The sequence below is a fragment of the Triticum aestivum genome, chromosome 7B (genome assembly GCF_018294505.1).
Source record: "Triticum aestivum cultivar Chinese Spring chromosome 7B, IWGSC CS RefSeq v2.1, whole genome shotgun sequence".
Taxonomy (NCBI): domain Eukaryota; kingdom Viridiplantae; phylum Streptophyta; class Magnoliopsida; order Poales; family Poaceae; genus Triticum; species Triticum aestivum.
In genome coordinates this window covers 117,290,797-117,313,320 of record NC_057813.1, presented here as the reverse complement: position 1 = coordinate 117,313,320, position 22,524 = coordinate 117,290,797, and the positions used below count along the sequence as shown (strand labels likewise).

Sequence of the window (22,524 nt, the reverse complement as noted above, 5' to 3'; positions counted from 1 at the left end):
AGGGCAACATGAGCATTTTCTTGGACCCTTTTGGAGAAATTTTTATTTGGGTCATTTTCAAAAATGATTCTGAGGGTTCCACCAATCCTCATTTCAAATTTAAATGAAATTTAAATATGATGCACAACTGACTAGCTAGTCTAGGTCATACCAGGCTAGGGATGTGACAACTCGCCCCCACTTGGAAAAATCTCGTCCCGAGATTCAGGGGTCGACGGAAAGAAAGCGGGGTACTCCAGTCGAAGACGATCTTCTCGCTCCCAAGTAGCTTCTCTCTCGGAATGATGAGACCACTGAATTTTGAGAAACTTGATGTTCTGACGTCGGCTAACACGCTCTGCTTGATCAAGAATGCGAACCGGGTACTCTCGGTATGTGAGGTTATCTTGGAGATCAAGCGTTTCGTGGTCCACTCCGCGGATGGGATCCGAGAAGCAACGCCTGAGTTGAGAGACGTGGAAGACATCATGAACTCGAGAAAGATGTGGGGGTAGTTCCAACTGGTAGGCAACCTCTCCTCGTTTAGCGAGAATACGAAAAGGACCAATGTAACGAGGAGCCAACTTGCCCTTGATACCGAAACGATGGGTACCCTTCAAAGGAGTAACTCGAAGGTAAGCTTGGTCGCCAATTTTATAAGTCATATCCTTATGATGACGATCGTACTGACTTTTCTGACGAGACTGGGCTGTTTTCAAATTCTCACGAATGATGCGAACTTGCTCTTCTGCCTCCTGGATCATATCCGGTCCAAAGAATTGTCTTTCACCGGTTTCTGACCAGTTCAAAGGTGTTCGACATCTTCGTCCATAGAGAACCTCAAAAGGAGCTTTCTTGAGGCTGGATTGGTAGCTATTGTTATAAGCAAACTCGGCGAAAGGAAGACATTTCTCCCAATCCATACCGAATGAGATAACGCAAGCTCTGAGCATGTCTTCGAGAATTTGATTGACCCGTTCCACCTGACCACTCGACTGAGGGTGGAAAGCGGTACTGAAGGAAAGATGGGTTCCCATGGCAGTTTGGAAACTCTCCCAGAAATGAGAAGTGAAAAGGCTGCCACGGTCTGAATTGATCTCTAGTGGAACACCATGGAGTGATACTATTCGAGAAATGTATAAGTCAGCAAGCTGACTAGCAGTGATACTCTCTCGAACAGGAAGGAAGTGAGCCACTTTGGAGAGACGATCAATGACTACGAAGATAGCATTATTCCCTCTCTTGGTCCTGGGAAAGCCAGTGATGAAGTCCATACCAACTTTATCCCATTTCCATTCAGGAATAGCTAAAGGCTGAAGGGTGCCAGCAGGTCTTTGATGCTCTGCCTTAACGCGACGACAAATGTCACATTTAGCAATGAACTCAGCGATTTCTCTCTTCATCCTAGTCCACCAGAACCTCTGGCGTAGGTCCTGATACATCTTAGTACTACCGGGATGAATGGTGAGAGGAGATTCATGCGCCTCCTTAAGAATCAACTGCCGAAGATGTTGCTTCTTGGGAACCACCAAGCGATTCTCAAAGAAAACAACACCACGATCATCCATAGAGAAACATCCACCAACTCCCTTCTTAATGTTTCTCTTGATCCGGGTAATCCCTGTATCATGCTTCTGGGCTTCTATGATAAGGTCCACAAGGGTAGGTTTCGCCACCAAGGTAGCAAGAAAACCGCGAGGAGCTATGTGAAGATTAAGCTTACAGAATTCCTCATGGAGAAGTGGTTGGCCTTGCTGCAACATGAGATTGTTGCAATAGGATTTACGGCTTAGAGCATCAGCCATGACATTGGCTTTGCCTGGGGTGTAGGTAATCCCTAGATCATAATCTGTGATTAACTCCAACCAACGTCTTTGCCTAAGGTTCAGATCCGGTTGGGTGAAGATATACTTGAGACTCTGGTGATCGGTGTAGATCTCGCAACGTTTACCAAGGAGGTAATGTCGCCAGGTCTTGAGTGCATAGACTACGGCTGCAAGCTCTAGATCATGTGTAGGATAATTCTCCTCATGTGGATGCAACTATCGAGATGCATAGGCAATCACATGACGATCCTGCATAAGAATGCAACCCAGTCCCTGTCGTGAGGCGTCGCAGTAGATAATAAAGTCTTTAGTGAAATCCGGTGGCACAAGTATGGGAGCAGTAGTCAGGCGTCTTTTCAGTTCCTGAAAACTGTACTCACACTGTGGGGACCACTCAAACTTTTTATCTTTCTTGAGAAGTTCCGTGAGGGGTTTGGCTACTTTGGAGAAGTTTTCAACAAAGCGGCGACAATAGCTGGCTAGACCAAGGAAGCTCCTAACTTGTTTCACGGTCTCAGGTGGAGTCCAATCGAGAACGGCTTGAACTCTCTCGGGATTGACAGCAATGCCCTTACCAGAGATTACGTGGCCTAGGTAGGTCACTTCTGACAACCAAAATTCACACTTGGAGAACTTGGCATAAAGGTGGTGTTCTCTGAGTTTTTCTAAAACAAGTCTAAGATGTTCGGCATGCTCTTCCTCGTTCTTCGAGTAAATAAGAATATCATCGAGGTAAACCACGACGAACTTATCTAAGTACTCCATGAAGATCGAGTTCATCAAGCGGGAGAATGTGGCTGGGGCGTTGGTTAGGCCAAAGGACATGACGGTGTACTCGTACTGGCCATAACGAGTGACAAAAGCTGTCTTGGGAATGTCCCCGTTTCTGATCTTGATTTGATGGTATCCTAACCTTAAATCCATCTTGGAGAAGACTGAGGATCCAGCGAGCTGATCATACAGGTCGTTGATCCTGGGGAGCGGATACTTGTTCTTTATCGTGACCAAATTAACGGGACGATAATCAACGACCATCCGGTCCGTACCGTCTTTCTTCTTGACAAAGAGGACGGGGCAAGCCCAAGGAGAAGAACTAGGACGGATGAAACCCTTTTGCAAGGACTCATCGAGTTGTTTCTTAAGCTCGGCTAGTTCTAAGGGTGCCATTTTGTAAGGTCTCCGGGAGATTGGAGCAGTTCCTGGAATAAGATCTATGACGAACTCTACATCTCTGTCAGGTGGAACACCTGGCAGTTCCTCTGGAAAGACATCCGGAAAGTCACGGACTACCGGGATATCTTCAAGGTCTGGAAGAGGGCTGTCATTAAGAGAATAGAGCTGACGCTTTGCAACTCTAGTGGAGACGGTGACTATCTTGCCAGATGGGTGTGTAAGCTGAACAGATCTTGTGTAACAATCAATCTTGGCATGATGAGCTGTCATCCAGTCCATACCCAAGATGATGTTAATATCTGAGGACTTGAGGGCTACAAGTGATGCAAGGAATACAAGTCTATCAACAAGGATTTCATTACCATGGCTGATTCTGGTGGTCTGCCATCTAGACCCTGGGGTTTGGATTTCAAGCGGAGTTGGCATATCACAAAATGACATGTCGTGCAAACGAGCATAGCCTTCAGAAATGAAGGAGTGAGATGCCCCAGTATCAAATAGAACTGATGTCGGGTGACAATTGACAAGGAGTGTACCAAGAACGACATCTGGATCATCATGAGCGTCTTTAGCTGAGACGTGATGCACACGTCCACATTCAGTGGGAACTGACTTGACACTGATCATCTTGCGTGATGGCTTAATACAGCCAACAGTCTTCTCGGGCTGGGGTGGAGCAACTCTGGACTGAGTGCAAATACGGGCAATGTGGCCTGGCTCTCCGCACTTGTAACAAATCTTGGAGGTAGGATGTGGACCTGTATTAGAAGGCGGTCCACCAATAGGCCTGGGTGGAGCATACTGCTGAACTTGATGAGGTGCCACATAAGATGGCCTCGGTACATATTTGGGTGGAAGAGCGGAGTTTGGAACCCAAATCCGGCGCTTCTGAGAGCTAGAACCGGAGGAAGATCCCAAAGCACGAGTGTGCTTACGAGACTCCTCGTAAGTGAGTTGAGCTGTCTCTGCATTAATGGCCTTGTTCACAAGGGCTTGGAATGTATCACAATGATGCAGGTGGAGATCACGACGCAACTTGGGGTTGAGACCCTTCCGGAACCTAGCCTGCTTCTTGGCGTCCGTGGACACCTCTTCTGTGGCATAACGGGCGAGGTTCTCGAACTCTCTGCTATAAGCATCAACAGCCATCTTACTCTGGGTGAAACTGCAGAACTCTTCTCTCTTGCGATCAATGAGGGCCTGGGGAATGTGATGCTCGCGAAAAGCCTCAGTGAAATCTCTCCAGGTAGGAATCTGGCCAGCTGGAAGCATAGCCTCATAGTTCTGCCACCAAAGACTAGCAGGACCTTCCAGGTGGTATGTGGCATAAGTGACCTTGTCATCTTCAGCTATGCTCGCGGAAAGCAGCTTATGAGTGATGCTACGGAGCCAGTCATCTGCATCGAGTGGCTCGATGGAATGATGAAAGGTAGGTGGGTGCAAGCGAATGAAATCATGAATGGTAGCAGACCCTTTGAACTGATGTGCGGTGTTCTCGTCGATACGTGCCAACAAACGATTAGACTCACGCTTGTTCCTCTCCATCTCTAACATGAACTCTGTCAACGAAGGCTGGTCAGGAGGATCCTCATCCCTACCATCTCCATGGTTCTGGCTACGAGCGACGAAACTTCGCTTAGCTGATGACATCCTGAGAGACGAACCAAGGACGGAATCAGCATCAACTATGGATTGTAGAATGTAGGACAAGGGATTAGTATCTCTCGAACTCCTAGGGAAATTTTGGCAGCATAACGGCAGTAAAATGCTCAGAATGAGACATCCTACTAAAAATGGGGTGGTAACATACTCATCAACATTACTCAAGGTTCCGAGATCATACTAAACAGACTACACCGGAAATACTCAAAACTAGGGTATGACTCTGATCAACCAATCCTATGGGACTACGGAGTAGTAACACGTGATCCTGATAGACGGAAGAGAAAGCCTAGTTCCTTAACCCCGTAGGAAAGATAGGACGACTCAGATCAGAAGGCCATGAGGTAAAGGAGTAAAAAGAGCCTTACGTTCCAACCCACAATCAATTCCCTTACATAACTAAAGAATTTCTAGACTCAACTTCGACCGGTTGGCTTGGTAATCCTACAGGCAGTCAGGCTCTGATACCAAAGCTGTCAGGACCCCGACTCAATGCCACATCGATCTAGCATGTAACACCTCATATCACTTTGCGGCCTCACGCACGGTATCCCCACGGTGTCGCCTTACCTTTGTCCGGGACCGTTTGCGCCTTTTGGCACACGTATATGATGGTGTCGCTAGCATCCATATGATAAAGAGCCTGGGCTGACATGGCTAGTCGTAAACCCAAAGTGGCACTAACTTACAGGGACAGGCATCCATGACCCAGCATCGAACGTGTCAGTCATCAGCGAGTGAATCCAGGCTGTAGCACTGGGCTAACAGGACTCCGGCGAACCGGGCTGTAGCGGGCTAGCAGGACTCCGGTATTCATCGCGTGACATTTCCTCGAAGGGACAGACACAGGATCGAAGAAGGACACATGCCGGCCAACCTAAGTGTTCCGGAGCAGTAGCAAGCTACCAGGGCTCAGTGGAAGCACTAGGAGACATTTCCCGGTAAGAGAGTCTACTAGGGATAAACAACTAGATAGTCAGATCCCACACATAGCAGTACACATTACACGTACGCATAATATGCAAGTATGTGATGTACAACATGGCATCACAGCATAACTCAACAACTCGAATAGATAAAGACTCAGAAGAGCCATCACAGCATTATTACAAACAGGGGTCACATGACCCAACAGTCAGAGCAATCAAGCAACAAGCGGAAGCATTACATGTCTGAGTACAGACATCTATAAATGAAAAAGGCTGAACGCCTGACTATCTACAACATCCGATCAAGATCGTAGCTGAGGTACTAGCTACTAGTCGAAGTCCATGAGAACCCTAGTAAGACCGAAGTCTCAGCTGCAAAAACATAAGTAAAGCAACATGAGTACAAAGGTACTCAGCAAGACTTACATCAGATCCTATCATACATGCATTTGTATCAAGAGGTAATGTGGGGTTTAGTTACAGCAAGCCAGCTTTGACTCTGTGGCTATCCTGTTCTACGACTACCAGAAACTCTTGAGGTGAAACAACATACACGAGTCCACTAATCACCATACAATACACTACTATGGATTCATCCCCGTCTCCCTACGGGAAGGCCATCCATAGCACTCACACTTGTCTTGAGCATTTTATAGTATCCACTTCAAGTTGTCTATGTACCATGTAAGCATCCAAGAAGTCCATAACCGCGGACCCGGCTATTCGAATAGATCATGTTAACCCTGCAGGGGTGTACTTCTTCACACACGCTCTCACCACTTACCGCCATGTACACGTCATGTATCTCGGCAACCTTCAAGCGGAAGCCTGGCGAGGGTGTCGGCCACGACCTGACTAACCACACAAGACTCTAGTCCAGGTTTATCGCCTATTCGGGTTCCATCCGCAAGGAAATCCGGCCGGGGTGTCGCTTACGGCCCCAAACGATGTGAGCAGGGTTCCCGAGCCCACCATCCGGGTGCCACTCGGTACACCAGGCCACGTGTGCCTAGTCTGTCCCAAGCCCACCCTGCCGGGTGCCACTTGGTAGAAAAATAGCACTACCTACAAACACCAGAAACTAGTTGCGACTCCTGGACAGAGACCAAGTTGGTTAATAAGTCGAGAGGGGTCGAGTTACCGGAACCCAATGTGTGGTAGTATCGAGTCATTGGACAACATACACAGAACTCAGTGCTTACGGACGGTTCCAATGAGACAACCCACCATGTACTCCTACATGGCCTCTCACCGCTACCTTTACCAAATCGTGTTCACACACTTAACTCTCAGCATCAGAACATATCGTGATACTCCAATTCATTCCCAATGAATCAGACCTGACACAACTCTAAGCAATAGCAGGCATAGCATGGTAGGAACACAACAATGGCTTCAATCAACTCCTACACATGCTAGTGGGTTTCAACTATTTACTGTGGCAATGACAGGTCATGCAGAGGAATGGGTTCAACTACCGCAGCACAAAGTAGCAGATGAATCGTTGTTGTCCTAATGCAATAACTGAGAGCAGGAGCGAGAGAGTAGGGTTTTATCGAAATGAACAAGGGGGGTTTGCTTGCCTGGTAAAACAACAAGGGAGGCACTGCTTCACAGACAGGTACTCTGGAACGTCTCCGGAGCAGGACTTATCGAGAAGGAACGGTGCCGACAATCAATACACAATCATATGCAACAATATGATGCATGAACATGGCATGTAGATGTGATGCTGTTTGAGCTAATGCATCTAGTAAACATTTGGTTTGAAGTCCATTTGAACCAAAGGTTCAAATGCATTTCTAAATTAAGTCTCTTATATATGCCCTAATGTGTTTTCCCATATTCAGCATGTATAAGTTGGTTTTTCATGCATGAAACTAGTACAGATGGAAAGGTTGCATTTTTCTGATAATTTTTCATATATAAATTATTTTAATCTGAGCTACGGTTGAATTTCTATGAATTTTTGAAGTTTAAATCAATTTCTGGAATTTCCTGATTTAAATTAAATCCAGAAATTATATATTGCGTCAGCATTGAGTAAGCATGACGTCAGCAGTCAACTGGGCTGGTCCGGGTCAAAACCTGACGTGTGGGGCCCACACGTCAGTGACAGGGGGTTAAACAGGGTTAGTTTAATCCTAATTAAAAAGATTAGTGGCGCTGGGGCCCATTGTCAGTGTCAGAGTTAATTAACAGAGTTGATTAAATTTAAACTAATCCTAAACTAAAATTAGTCAGGGCCGGGGCCCACATGTCATTGACTCTGGGTAGTCAAACCCCAGGTCAACTGGGGGGGGGGGTTAGCGCGGGTTGACCCGTCAATCCCGCCGGCGTTTAGCCGCCGGCGAGGCCGAGCGCGGCGGAGGGGCTCGGGAACGTCGCTCCGGCGACCATTCGGGCGGCGGAGACCACGAGAGCGAAGCCCGCGCTCACGCGCATCCAGTGGAACACGCGGGAGGCTGCGGGGGCGGCGGAGCTCGCCGGAGCAGAGCTCACGGCGGCGGCCGGAGTTCGGTCTCGAGCGGGAGCACAGCTACGGCGCACGGGGAGGAAGAAGAGAAGGGGGAACAGGCGCAGAAGCTCACGGCGGAGGCGACGGGATGGTCAACAGGCTCGGGGACGAGTCGGAGACGACGGAAGGGCGCCGACGATCTCGGGCGGCCGACGATGAAGATGACGGCGATGGCGGCTCCTCGGGGCACTCCGGCTTGCGTGGCTCGGCGAGGAGGTAGCTGGCGACGAGGCGGAGTTCCTGGGCACGACGGGGAGGCGAGGGGGAGGCGGTGGCTATGGCCACGGCGTGCGGCGGCGACGGCAGCGCTTCGGGCGCGGGGAGAGGGAGAGATGCAGGGGAGGGAGAGGAACGAGAGAGCGAGGGAGAGATCCGGGGCGGTGCTGGCGCTTCTGGCGAGGCCAGGGCGTCGAGGGGGAGGGCACGCAGGCAGCTGCCGTGGCGCGCATGCGCGCGGTGTGCGGCGACCACACGCCCTGTCCCTCTGGCGTGAGGAGGGGGACGACTGGCGTCGGCCAGTCAGCTGGGCCGAGCTACTGGGCCGATCGGGTAAGTGGCCCAGGTAAGTCTCTCTCCCCTTTTCTGTTTTCTTTTTTTAATTTTCTGATATTTGTTTGGTTTAATATAAATACTAAACCATTTTATTTTATTATGCCAATTTTTGTAGGGGCTAATGGTATTATTCCAGAGCTCCTCAACAAATGGCACAATTTTGGACATATAAAACATATATAACATTTATATATCCAAGCAAATAATTATTGTATTAATTCCAAATGTCCAAAATAAAATACTTATGAGGTCCTGAAAATATTGGTTTGATTTTTATCTCTGTCCAATATTTTCAGAGGGCAACATGAGCATTTTCTTGGACCCTTTTGGAGAAATTTTTATTTGGGTCATTTTCAAAAATGATTCTGAGGGTTCCACCAATCCTCATTTCAAATTTAAATGAAATTTAAATATGATGCACAACTGACTAGCTAGTCTAGGTCATACCAGGCTAGGGATGTGACAGGGACTAACATGGGCTAGACGGGATTGCACCAAGGAAGGAGCTCGCCATCGACACGCCGAAGGCAAAGCAGAGCTGCTCTCACCAGAGCCAGCAAGAAAACAAGGCAACCACTCGAGCACACCCGAAGCCACAAATTGCAACTCGCACATGAGGAGCAGGCTGTAGACACTAGCCATAGGAACCGAGCACTTCAAGACGACACGGCGAGCAATGGGCAACGACGCCACCAGGAGGGCCGAGCCACACCAAGACCAGCGACACTCCTCCAACAACGCGACCAGACCGCCATAGAGGGGACCACTATCCCCTCTCGCCCAGGCAGAGGGCGTCGATCCACCGGACAACCGGACCGCGCAGAGGAGGAAATGAAGCAACTTGAGGAGGACATCGATCCTCCATGGCGGGAAGTCACCGCTGGACGAAGGATCCGCCGCCAACTAGGACACCAAAGGCTTGCCGCAGGCCACCCTCCATCCCACAACCCAAAACGACGCCTTCAAGAAGGAGGTGCAGAGGCACCGTCGCCGCCCAACCAAGGTTGTGGATTTTCACCCGGGAGCAGGGGAGGGAGGGGGGAGGGAGATGGACCTCAACGTCGCCTTCAGGAAGGGGAGCGGCTCCCGGAGCACCATCGACGATGTGGCCGCCGCCGCCGGCAAGAGGTTACCCCGATCCAGGGCTCCCCACCCCACCACCACGACGTCGTCCACCGGATCCGGCGAGACATGGCGAAGGAGAGGCCGCAGCAGGAGCCAAAGGAGGCGTCTTCAGATATGGAGAGGCCGGACACGGGGAACCGACCACCAGCCGCTCGGATCCACCGCCGGCCCGCCGTCCTCACAGCCGGGCAGAGGCGGCCCACCGCGCCAAGGGACGCCGCCCGCCGCCGGGGAGCGCCGCCCGCACAACCTGGAGCCGCCGCCCCGAGCCCAAGCCCCCTGCCCAGTGGCAGAGCGGCAGAGAACCCCGCCGCCGCCCTCATCAGCGGCCGCGTGGGGAGCCCGGCGACTGCCTCCGGCGACGGCGGGGAGGGGTGGCTGAGAAGGGGGGCTGGCGGCGGCCGGGGAGGGAACCCTCGAGTCGCCCTCGGGAGGGTGACGCGAGGGGAAAACGAAACCTCACTTGATCATGTGTTCACGCATTCTTCAAAAGGGGTACTGGGGAACTTATAAACTCGAAGGTAGCTCGATGGTGGCAATTCCAAATAGCGGAGCACACTGCCGCAAGACCAAAAGTATAGAACTTGCTACCATCAAAGAAACGCGTAGCACCATGACTAAAACTGCCACAAGTTATTGGGACACAAATCAATTCCAAAAACTGAGCTGACAATATGCCAAACAACCCTAGCAACTGGACATAAGAAGAGGTGTTGTGAGGTATCTCTCTCTTTACAGAAAGAACATTGAGGAGTCCCGGTCCATTTCCTCCTATTCATGACATCGCCGTTCAAAACGACATCTTGAAAAAGTTGCCACAGAAAATTTGAATTTTAAGGGGGATTTCGGCCTTCCAAGTCCACTTAAAGTTACATCCCGCAAGATTTTTATTTCCAGGTGCTCATAATCTGATTTGGTGATAATATTAATGGATTGCCAAACAATTCTATTAGGGTCATTTGACAGATTTAAGCAAGCAAAAAGGGAACATAGTTCCTCCCACTGGTAACTCAGAGAGGGACCAAGAGACCTTTCTGAAGGTGTTAATATTAATGGATTGCTATTTATCCACACTAGTATCTTGCATATTACAGATACTGAAAAGTTCAGGAAACTAGGAGTATAAGGGTTGATTTCCCCTAAGAGGGTCAAGCCAAAGCCTGGCCACATCCCCAAAATTAAGAGTAACTTCCCTACCAACAATATAGTACTACCTCCGTTCAGGTTTATTAGGCCCATCGACCGGATTGGCAAGGCCAAGGCAGTGTCCTATTCGTGCACGTTAATTAAGGCATTATCCCACGAGTAATAACCTGATGCTTCATATGGCATGTCATTTACAGCGGATAATTTATACTGCCACAATCCTGCATGCTCTGCACCAATGGCATGCACGACTTTCCCTCTGGAGCCCATGCTTGCGAATTTATTTCCCGCGAGACTAGCGGATGCAACTGCAATCGAAGCGAAATCTTCATGCATCTAGCGTCTGCGAATTAATTATCACCTTGATAATGCTGCCTGACTCGTTAATCTCGCTTGCATGCACTGTTTTCATTTAATTTTTCTTGGTAGTCGGACTGAAGGGCCTAATAGGAAGGGACAACTCTCCCTCCTCACGGACTTAATAAACTCGGACGGAGGGAGTACTCTTTAACCTTCATAGTGGCCATCCAAATAGGAGAGTCAAAGAATTTTCCTTTGACAGTGGCCACAGTGTCATGTTTCAAATATTTAGCTCTTATAATATCTTGCCAAAGCCTATCTTGGGTATCAAGTTTCCACCACCATTTAACCAGGAGGCTAATATTATTCTTACACAACTCTTTAATTCCGAGTCTTCCTTTACATTTGGATCTACAGACTCGGGACCATTTCACAAGGTGATGTCTTTTTTATCACTCCCCCCTTTCGAGAAAGAACGACGTCTATGTTTATCAAGCCTCTCAATAGAAGTTTTGGTAAGCAACAACACATACACATAGTAGTACTTCTTTATCGACATAATGCACACGTTTTTATTTATCGACAAAAGGCTTGCGCAAACATAGGTTGATGAATTTATTCTCAACTAGTAATATACTTCATTCACAGCTTCGTCTTGAATGGCACATAGTTGTTGAGTGATTGGGTGATCCCCTGCACGGAAGCGACGGTCACTGCCACCGTCACTGCAAAGCACGTGAAGCTCAGGCTCTGCAGCACCACCCACTTCTTGGAAAACCTCTCCACTTTGCTCTGTCGTTTGTACATCTCCACGGGGAAGTACACCGTGAGCGGCCAGAACGCGAGCGCGCCAAGGAGGCCAAGGATGGCATTGAAGAAGGGCATCAAAATGGCAAGGACCGTGCTTACGGCGACGAACGCCGTTCTCCACACCAGCTTGAACATGCTGACGCTGAAATTGCCGCCGGCGAAGGGGTGGTACTGGCGGACCACGAAGTCTGAGCCCGGCCACCGCGCCGCAGCCCACTTCTCCACGGCAGCGTAGATGGGCTGGCAGTACAGCTGGTAGGCACCGATGAGGTGCACGACGATGCAGATGTTGGCGAAGTCGATGAGCCAGAAGGGCTCGTAGAAGCCGAACCCGGTGAGCATGTTCCCCGGCGCCGCGTTGCCGAAGGCGGCATAGCCGAGGCAGCCGCAGAGCATGTAGAAGGCCGTGGTGGTGGAGACCCCCAATAGGTTTGCCCTCCTCATCGTCTTGTTCTCGGCCGGAGGCGCCTTCACCGTGTCCTGCATTTCCAGGTACGCGCCATTAGTAACCGTAATTTACGAGTACAGTACTCTTTTTGGCAAGCGTGTATGTGAATCTTTGTGACATGCATGCCTGGATTTCTATGAGAACCATGGAGTATGAGTAGGCGAATGCAATGTTGCCGAGCGCTTGCAGCGTCAACCATATCTTCTGGGCTGAATTAGTGACGTCTACCCCAATTTCAGTGCCGCCCATTGTTGTCTTGCCAGTAGGACCTGCCATAGTTACACCAGGGAATAGGGAATGCATTAATGCATTGATCTCTTGGTAGGAATGTTCTTGATTCTATACCTTTTTTTCAACCGGGCTTTCCCCCTTTCCATTAAGTGCTTAACGGAAATACAAAGTCTGTTATGACGAAACCCTCTTGATTCTCTACCTGATATGGTCTGTGCCAAGGCGAGGCCAACGCCGATCGCGGAGTAGGAGAAGGACATGACCGCGGCGAGGATCGACAGCCAGGCTATCTCGTGGAGGTTGGGGAGCTGCGAGAAGACGACCTGGGAGATCCCAAACACGGCCATGTACATGGTGGTGTACACGCCGCAGTCGGCAGAGTGGCCGTTCTTGTGGAAGCAGTCGGCCTTGTACAAAGCCCTGTTTGATCACCCATCCCACCAGAAGAACAAACAATGCGTTCAGGAGATCGGAAGTGACATAAATTAGCTGAAAATTGGATGGGTGTTGAGTCTTCGACTTACGCGGCGCTGATCGATGCTGTGATGGTGTACCCAATTGCAGTTCCAACGAGATTGACGTACTGGCAGAGGCCACAGAACCACACCTGCCTGCTACCTACATTTACAGGTCAAGGTAGCAGCGTAAACATTGCCTGAATTCGCAGAGAAATTTACAGGTTTGATGTTCACGCCACAGGCATGCGGTACCTAGGTAGGACTCGACGGCCTCCATGTAGGTGTAGTTCCTCTTCCCGGTGACGGCGTCGTCGCAGCGGTAGCAGTCGGCGAGGAGCGCGGAGGTGTAGTACGTGACGACGGCGAAGAGGAAAAGCGTGACCGACCCGGCGACCCAGCCGAGCTGCGCCATGGACCAGGGCAGCGACAGCACGCCGGAGCCGATCACCCCAGTTATGATGTGCGCGCTCGCCGTCCACACCGTTCCTGCTCAAGCTCAACCGCGAAGTCGACCGCACGATTTAGTCGAATATAATTAGTACAGTAGTTTCGAGTAGAGATACCAGATTGATCTGGAGAGTCGGATCTGTTTTTCCTGCCTGTTCTCTTGGGCTTGCCGTCGTCGTCGACGGAACCATGGCCGATGACCCGCCGCCGGTCCGCCGCGTCGTCTGCCCGGGCCATTTCGCTAAGGTGGTGTGGTGGAGTAGGGCGTTTGGCTCACTGGTTATTAGAGCCACGTTTCGGGAGCCGTACGGAGCTCAAAGAGACAAAGAAGAAATCTAGGGATATATTTCACTAAATTTCAGTATGATCTTTGCTGCTAAATCTCTATCTTTATCTTCTCTGTCTATATCTATATCTCTATCTCTATTATTAAAGGAAGTCTGTATATCGTTTAGACTCAACTTTTGTCCCTCCATCCAAAATACATTAACTTAATCAAATATAAAATCTTATCGAAACCCTAACCAAATTTAAATTTTCCTTATCTTGCCCTGTCCATACCCAAATTAAATCTTACCAACGTTAACTAAGTCAATTTTTTTTATCTTTCTCTACTCATACTCAAATCTTACAAATCTCTACTATTAAAGAGAATACGTACGTCGTTTGCGACTCAGAATTCAGCCCTCCGCCCAAAATCACGTACTACATTAACTCAATCAAATCAAATTTTACCAAAACCGCAACAAAATCACACCTTTTCTATTCTTCTCTTACACACACCCAAATCAAATCAAACTTTATCAAATCCTCAAGTAAATCTAAACTTACTTTGCTTCGGCCTACCCATAATCCAATCAAATCGTACAAAATCCCTACTATTAAACTGGTGTGTATGTCTCTTGGGACTCAGTCCCTTCAACCCAAACCATATCCTAACCATGTCCTACATTAACTTAATCAAATCACTTTTTATCAAAATCTCAACTAAATTAAAATTTTCCTTGTCCTTCAATACCCAAATCAAATCAAATTTACCAAAACCTAGACTAAATTAAAACTTTCCTAGCTTTTCCCTACCCATACTCAAATAATTTAGAATATGATGGGTATAAGGTATATTTTGGACATGATTAGTGTTAAACCACTCAAATATGCATGTCCTCATTGCAATGCACATGCAATTAGCTAGTATTCTACCTACACTCACGCAAGATCTATCTAGGAGATGCATAGCAACGAGAGGGGGAGAGTGTGTCTACGTACCCTCGTAGACCGAAAGCAGAAGCGTTTGACAACGTGATTGATGTAGTCAAACTTCTTCTAGCTCCGACCGATCAAGTACCAAACGTACGACACCTCCGAGTTTTACACACGTTCAGCTCGATGACGTTCCTCGCCCTCTTGATCCAGCAAGGTGTAGAGGAAGTAGATGAGTTCCATCAGCACGGCGGTGTGGTGACGGTGATGGTGAAGTGATCCGCACAGGGCTTCGCCTAAGCACCGCGACAATATGACCGGGGGTGTAAACTGTGGAGGGGGGCGCCGCACACGGCTAACAGTAGATGTTATCTGTTGTAGGCGCCCCCCTCCCCACAGATATATAGGTTGGAGGGGAGGAGAGACAGCCAAGGGGGCGCCCCAAGTAGGCCGAATCCTACTTGGGGTCCTCCCCAATTCGGCCTCCCACCTTCCTTATTTTGCCGGAGAAGAAAGGGAAGGGAGAAGAGAAAAAGAAAGGGGGGAGAACTCCCTTTGTTCCTTCTCCAATTCGGCCTCCTTCCTAAAGGGGGGGCGCGCCTCCTGCCTAAAGGGGGGGGGGGGCGCCACCCCTTCTGGGCTGGTGTGCTCCCCTCTTATGGACCATATGGCCCATATCTTCTCCCCGGAGGTTCCGGTAACCCCTCCGGTACTCCGATATGTACCCGGTACCTTCCGGAACACTTCCAGTGTCCGAATTGTTGGGGAACGCAGTAATTTCAAAAAAATTCCTACGATCAAGCAAGATCTATCTAGGAGATGCGTAGCAACGGGAGGGGAGAGTGTGTCCACGTACCCTTGTAGACAGAAAGCGGAAGCGTTTCAATAACGCGGTTGATGTAGTCAAACTTCTTCGTGATCCAATCGATCCAAGTACCGAACGTACGGCACCTCCGCGTTCAGCACACGTTCAGCTCGATGACGTCCCTCGTGCTCTTAATCTAGTTGAGGACGAGGGTGAGTTCTGTCAGCACGACAACGTGGTGACGGTGATGATGATGTTACCGGCGCAGGGCTTCGCCTAAGCACTATGATGGTATGATCGAGGTGTGTAACTGTGGAGGGGGGCACCGCACACGGTTAAGGGAAACTTGTGTGTCCTAGGGTGCCCCCTGCCCCCGTATATAAAGGAAGGAAGGGGAGGACAGCCGGCCCTATGGCGCGCCCCAAGAGGAGGAGTCCTACTAGGACTTCCTAGTCCTAGTAGGATTCCCCTCCAAGGAAGAGAGGGGGAAGGAAGGAGAGCGAGAGGGAGTAGGAAAGGGGGGCACCACCCCCTTCCCCTAGTCCAATTCGGACCCAAGGGGGGGGCGCGTGTCAGATTTCGGGTTCCAGCAGACCCTTGAGGTTAAAACTCTGGGGTGCGCGCGAAGATCTCTCTCCTACCAACTCATGTCTCGAAGCCTCGCAAGGAATCTAAGCTTGAAAGATGAACACACATGAGACACGAGGTTTATACTGGTTCAGGCCACCATTGTGGTGTAATACCCTACTCCAGTGTGTGGTGTGGTGGATTGCCTCAGGGGCTGATGATGAACAATACAAGGGAAGAACAGCCTCGCGAGGGATGTTCTTGAGCTGGTGCGATGAACTGCTTGGGTGAGCTCAGTCGCTTCTCTCTCTCTCTGGTCTACCTGAAATCTCCTCTTCGTCCTCTACTCTGTGGTAGCTAGCTTTATTTATAGAGGGAGGCCTTGGGCCTCTTCCCAAAATAATGAGTGGGAAGGGCACCAACAATTGGCCATTTTGAAGGGAAACATCTAGTACACTTATCCTGACCAAAGTTGGTCTTCGACTGCCAAAGACTCTGACGGTGACGCCGTCCTGGGCTCCACGGTGACCTCCATCCTGCCACTCCGCTGGTCTTGGTCTTGTTGCACCGAAACGGTAACCTTTGCCTGATGCCTTGGCCTGTGCTTGCCCCCTTTGCACCGAAGGGGAAACAAGGACACTGCATAGGCCGGCGCCCGCCTGGTCTTGATCGTTATGGCTTGTGTCATGGGCACCTCGTGAGGTACCCTGCCTTGATCTCTCCGCCTCCTCGCGAGCCCGCCTAATGAGGCTGCTCCTGAGGAAGCTTCCTGTCGTCTGTCCCGCGAGGCTTGGCCCCTCGCGAGGGTCTTGAGCTTGAGCTGGTGAAGCTGAGCTGTACTGGGCCTCCGCTTGAGCCATGCTGCAAGCCGCAGGCAGGCAAGTCTGGGGACCCCTGTTTCCAGAACGCCGATAGTAGTCCCCAGGCCCAAGGCGCGCCCGGACTTGGCTTAGCAGAGAAGCGAAGGGGCAAGTGCGAAGCGCCGCGGGCCCCAATAGCCTGCGGCCTTGGGCGTCACGTGGCGATTGATTGGACGTGGGCGTCTCCGCTTCCCCATGACGCCTTGGCAACTGCACGACTTGTCAAGTCCCTGCATGCAAAAATGGGTCATGATTACCTGAGATCATGGTGGCCGATGGTTGGCCTCCTCCGGATTATAAGTACGGGCGGGCGAGAGCCCCCGTTGTCCATCCCTTCCTACTACTCCCTTTCTTCTTCTTCCTCTCCCTTGCTCCACCTTACGCCAATGGCGCCGATTCGCCAGTTTTCTGCAGAAGAGAAGGGAAAGGCCCCCCGAGAGGGTCCCGACCCACTTCCACCGAAGAAACGGCTAGTCCCCTGCCGCCGAGATGAGGGTGCTTGGCAGGAGGCGTCGAGGCCATGGTACGAGCGGACACCACCGGGGTTTCCACTGCCCTTGTACGCCCGAATCGAGGGTCCTGGAGAAGAAGGCGCCGATCGCCACCGTCGGTGCCGCCGTCGACGCCGACGAGTTACGGCGGTGCGTGTCGCCCCCCTGGAGTCCATGCCGAGGGCTCTTCTCGCAAGCTTGTGCTTCATGCCGCCATGCCTCCTTGATCTTGGATCCGCCTTCCTCCCTCCTTCGCCTTTGAGATACCGCCGAGGGGGCCTCAGGAGCTCTGGCTGCAGCACGCCGACTGCAGCACCCCTGCGACCGAGGCGGAGGTCGAGGTTGTCGGCCCGGGCAAGGTCTTCTTGACCCGAGGCTGGGGCGAGATTGCCCGGGCCTTCCGGACAGGGGGTGCCCTCGTAATTCATCTTGAATATGATGGTGCCTCCTTGATGTTCTTCAAGGTCTTCGACGCGGAAGGACGCCGGCTGGAGTGCTGCCCCAAGGAAGGCCGCTAGGGCATCGGAGTGGCGAGGACCAGGCCTGCCAACCGCTTCCCTAGCAGCTCCTCAGGCAGCAGCGGAGGAGCCAGAGGGTCCAGCGACTCCGCCGAGCTTCACGCAACTCCGGAGACAAGCGACGACAGCTACGAGCCCCCGAGCTCGCGTCGCGCACGGAGCTGGGCGGCTGCATCAGGCTGTCGACGCTGCTGATATGGATGGGGTTGGCGCCGACGCTTGATGACCCACTGTTGATGAAGGCGTCTCCTGCTGAGGCGCGTGTAGTTATCGCTCCTTAGCACCTTTTGTTCCCTGCGAGGAATCGGAATGACACCCCCGTGGGGGTATGTAAGGCGCCTGCCATGTCTTTTGTAAATTGTACATCCTTATCATGAATTGATGCGAGAGGCGCGCTCTGCCCCGGCTCAGCTCCCCCTTTCTTTCCTCACGAGGGCTTGGTGCTCTACACCGACAGGTCCCAGTCCCCAGGCAGGCTTCAGCCGTCGCTGGTATGCCAGGTCGCGATGCCGTGGTCAAGGCCAGGAGGTGAGCGGCCCAAGGTCCAGTAAGAGCCCCTGAGTCGCGATGCTCAGGAGGTCCCCTTTAGTGCTCAAGCAGCCTCTGCTGGGCGAGAGAGGTGGGCAACATTGCCGCGACAGAGCTGCAGTAGGCGAGGGTTTAGCGTTGAGTCGATTTAGCTTTTGTGTGACTTATCTCGTAGGTTTGGAGTAGTTCTTCGGCGAGGTGCCAGGCCTGTGTGGCAGTTGGGGTGTTGCTGGGTTAGGTCCTCGTGAGCTTCTTCCCTCTTCTCCGCACTTTCCTTCATGATCTATGTCCTCAGGTCCTGGCTCCCGAGCGAGCTCAGCCGCCGCTGGTATGACAGATCGCGATGCCGTGGGTCAAGGCCAGGGGGTGAGGGCTGGAGAGCCAGTAAGAGCTCATGAGTCACGATGCTTAGGAACCCCCCTTTTAACGCGCGAGCGGATCATGCGGGGGAGAGGGAGGGAAAGCTCGCGACGCTCCCAGCGTTACTCCTAAACCGGGTTATGCATACCAATCATGAGGGAAAACAAGGTCTGCCGTTACGATTGCCAGCCAACCATTGGTTGCCCCGAGGGAGTGATTGGGGCACTGAGGTCCTGGTGAGGTGGCGCTATGCGGGGCCGCCGCGGCCAGAGCTCGGCCACTCAGATTTGTCGGTGTTGCAGGGACGGACCCATGCGCAAGCGCCGAGCGGCTCCAAAGGTAGGTGTCAGTCGAGCATGCGATTTATCTCAAGCAGGCCAATCATGAAGGAGCAAATCCATTTAGATAGATGCGGAAAAAGCAAACGCCACTGGGTCAGGCCCGAGCGGCTTGGGGATGATGCAGCCCAAGGGACGCCCCCAACAAGGTAAGCAAAGAACATAAGTAAAACGGATACATGCCGCAGGGACGGACCCACGCGACCTGGGAATGATGCAGCCCTGCGGGCACTCCCAGCTAAAGCGAAAACTAAAACAAAGTCACCTGGTACTTTTGCAGAGCAAGGGTCGGAGTAGCTGATGATGCGGGGTGAAGGAGCCGATCCTCACGAGCCCTCGGGACCAGGAGCCTCGGGAGGCTCCGGGTGCACAGGCGGATTCTCGAGCACCATCTCCATCTCTGCCAGGACCGCGCTATGCCTGACTTCCTGAGCCTCCAGAATGCTCCTCAGCAGGCGTTGATGAGCAGCGGCTGTGTTCGGCAGGCCGAGAGGCATGGGAACGTAGCTGTGAGGTGGACCCTCGCAACATCCCACGCGCGAGGGCTAGAGGCGCTCCTGAGACGAGGCTCGGTTGAGCCCTGGCACGTCGATGCAGATGCGCAGCCCACCATCCTCACCTGGATGGGGGGCTATGGCGGGTAAGCGGCGGCTACCGCGCATGACTCTTGACTCCTGCAGCTCCTGAGTGTTCCTTGCGATGAACTCCTGAGGGTTCGGTCCTCCTTCCCTCATACCTTCCTGAGGGAAACGTGCTTTCAAGCATGCATCCAAGTGGTGCCTGAGCGCCTCCCTCGTGAACTTGGCAAAGTCGGTGGCCCTCTAGGAGAGAGCCCCCGAGCCTTGCCCGAGGAGGGCGCTGGGCGCGCCTCCCTATGCGACAGAGGGTGGCGCCCCTTGAACGGGCGCGGATCCTGACGCAACGCCTCTGGAGGTGCCTGCCTCCTAAGGCCTTGAACCGGGTGATGTCTTCTTCTTCTTGAGAGCTACTCCTAGGGGGTTTCCACTCTTGGTGTCCGGGTCTTCGATCGACGCGGCCTGGAAGGCACGCTCGAGGGAGCACACCGCATCTTTCTCTTCACAGGGGACCGTGATGACCCCACCGCTTCCTGGCATCTTGAGGACGTTGTAGCCGTGGTGAGTCACTGCCATGAACTTGGCCAGAGCTGGGTACCCGAGGATGGCATTGTACGGGCAGGCGAATGTGGGCGACGTCGAAGCGAATGAGCTTAGTGCGGTAGTTGTTGTGCTGCCCAAAGGTGACAGGAAGGCGAACCCACCCTATTGGAACAGTGGAACCATCAGTGACTCCTAAGAAAGGCTTGGTCGGCTGAAGCTGATCGTATGGCACTTGGAGATTGTTGAACGTCTCGACGGAGAGGACGTTGAGTCCTGCTCAGCCATCGATGAGGGTCCTGGTGACATGCACATTGCTGATGACTGGGGAACAGAGCATTGGGAGGACCCCAGCTATTGTTGCGCACTTGAGCTGATCCGCTGAGCTGAACATGATGTCACATGTGGACCACCTGAGAGGGCGCGTGGCCTCAAGCTTGGGGAGGACGGCATTCACCTCGCGAGCAAACTGATTGAAGATGCGCTGGGAGGCTGGGGCTTGAGCTCTGCCTAGGATGCAAGCGATTGCGCGCGGCTCCTGGAAGCCCCCAGCCCCCTCGTCCTAATGCTGGTCTTCATTCCTCCTTGGTGGTGGTGGCAGAGGAGTGAGGCCTGCGTTGCCTTGTGGGCGATCCTCACGAGGCTGATCCCTCCAACCTCCCTCGCGAGGCTGGTCTTGCCAGTGGTCCTCGCGAGGTCGGTCATGCCACCCTTGGCGAGGGCCACGGTCTTCCCATCGTCCTCCGCCTCTTCCTGCTCGGCCATAGACCCGATCGTTACGCTCTGGGCGTCGGCCGATACGTCCATCTCGCACATCCCTAAGCTCTTGGCATTCGTTGGTGTTGTGGGTGTGAAGGTCGTGGTACACGCAGTACCGGCTGCCCTTGGATGACTCCGGCTGATCCCTGCCTCGCTTGGTGTCTTGCTCCGTTGCGAGCACGGCCGCTCCTTTGCGCTGCACGTCCTTGGACTTGGGCTTCTCCTCTTCCGGATCAGCAGCTGGAAGCTCGAGGAGGGAGAGGCACCCTTCCTCAGCCCTGGCGCACTTGGTCGCCAGGTTGAACAGCTCCAGAGATGTGCACATGTCTTCATGGATCGCTAGTTCCTCCTTCATCTTGATGTCACGGACTCCATCAGAGAAGGCTGTGATGATGGCCTCCTCAGTCACCTTGGGGATCTTGAGGCAAGCGTTGTCGAAGCACTGGATGTACTTTTGCAAGGTCTCTTCTCGCTGTTGCTTGATGTGGCACAAGTCACTGATGGCCGGGGGCCGGTCGCGAGTGCCATGGAAGTTGGCGATGAAGTGGGTGCGCATCTCGTCCCAGGAGGAGATCATGTTGGGAGGCAGGTTTAGGAGCCAGGTGCGGGCGCCGTCCTTGAGCGCCATGGGAAACCAGTTTGCCATGACCTTTTTGTCCCCGTTGGCCGCCTCGATGCCCAGCTCGTAGAGCTGGAGAAACTCCGCAGGGTCGGCCGTACCATCATAGCGAGGAGGCAGATCTCGTTTGAACTTGCCTGGCCAGGCCACGCTGCACAGCTCGGCGGTGAAGGCGCGGCAGCCTGCAGTGGCTACAGGGGGCCTTTGGTGACGAAGGGCTTGATCTTGGAGGTCTCTCCGCGCGCCGCCTCCAGTAGCGGCGCGGGGTCTTGGCGTGCTGGAGCAGGAGCGCGGTCATGGCGTGCTGGCGATGGGAGCACGCGAGCACCTTCTTGTGGGCGAGGCATCTCTTGGCAGCTCTTTTCCTGCCGCGCGGGCGCTGGACGCGGCGGGTCTCGTCCAGGGGCCGCGCACCTTGGGGCCAGGGCGCCTTCTTGAGGAGGAGGCGTCGGAGGTGCCTCCGGGGCTGTGTTGCCCGCGCATGACGGAGGGCGATGCAGCGAAAGAGACTGCGCAGGGGAGCCCCCTGCGGCGCTGACGAGCTCAGTGATGCGATCGAGCCACTCCTCGTAGAGGTCGTCGATGGGGCGGTAGTGCAGGAGCTCACGTGCCAGGAGCAATACGGTGTGCGCGTCCGCAGGAGCGCGACGAGCGTGCCACGACGAGCCCGCTGGAGTCAGTGACGGGGTGGCGGTGCGGCCTTCTCGCCGCACCGAGGGATGCAGCGACGACGCCTGCTGCTCGTTCCCCACCGGGCCGG

The 22,524-nt window shown here is 52.7% G+C and overlaps 1 protein-coding gene across 1 annotated transcript; it reads right to left on the bottom strand.

Moving 5' to 3' along the window:
- Nucleotides 1-11,546: 11,546 nt before the first annotated feature.
- Nucleotides 11,547-13,909, bottom strand: LOC123157823 (amino acid permease 1). Its single transcript, XM_044576016.1, has 6 exons — nt 13,757-13,909; nt 13,410-13,643; nt 13,224-13,317; nt 12,902-13,119; nt 12,595-12,737; nt 11,547-12,500 (listed from the first exon to the last, which is right to left on the bottom strand). The coding sequence occupies exons 1-6, from the start codon at nt 13,839-13,841 to the stop codon at nt 11,853-11,855; spliced, it is 1,422 nt and encodes a 473-aa protein (XP_044431951.1). The 5' UTR covers nt 13,842-13,909; the 3' UTR covers nt 11,547-11,852.
- Nucleotides 13,910-22,524: the final 8,615 nt, after the last annotated feature.

Excerpts from the sequence above, each read along its gene's own strand:
- LOC123157823 (XM_044576016.1), bottom strand. The coding sequence starts at position 13,841 with ATGGCCCGGGCAGACGACGCGGCGGACCGGCGGCGGGTCATCGGCCAT. Across the intron at positions 13,644-13,756 it reads CGGCAAGCCCAAGAGAACAG|GAACGGTGTGGACGGCGAGC; the intron begins GCAGGAAAAACA and ends GAGCTTGAGCAG. Across the intron at positions 13,318-13,409 it reads GGCCGTCGAGTCCTACCTAG|GTAGCAGGCAGGTGTGGTTC; the intron begins GTACCGCATGCC and ends CTGTAAATGTAG.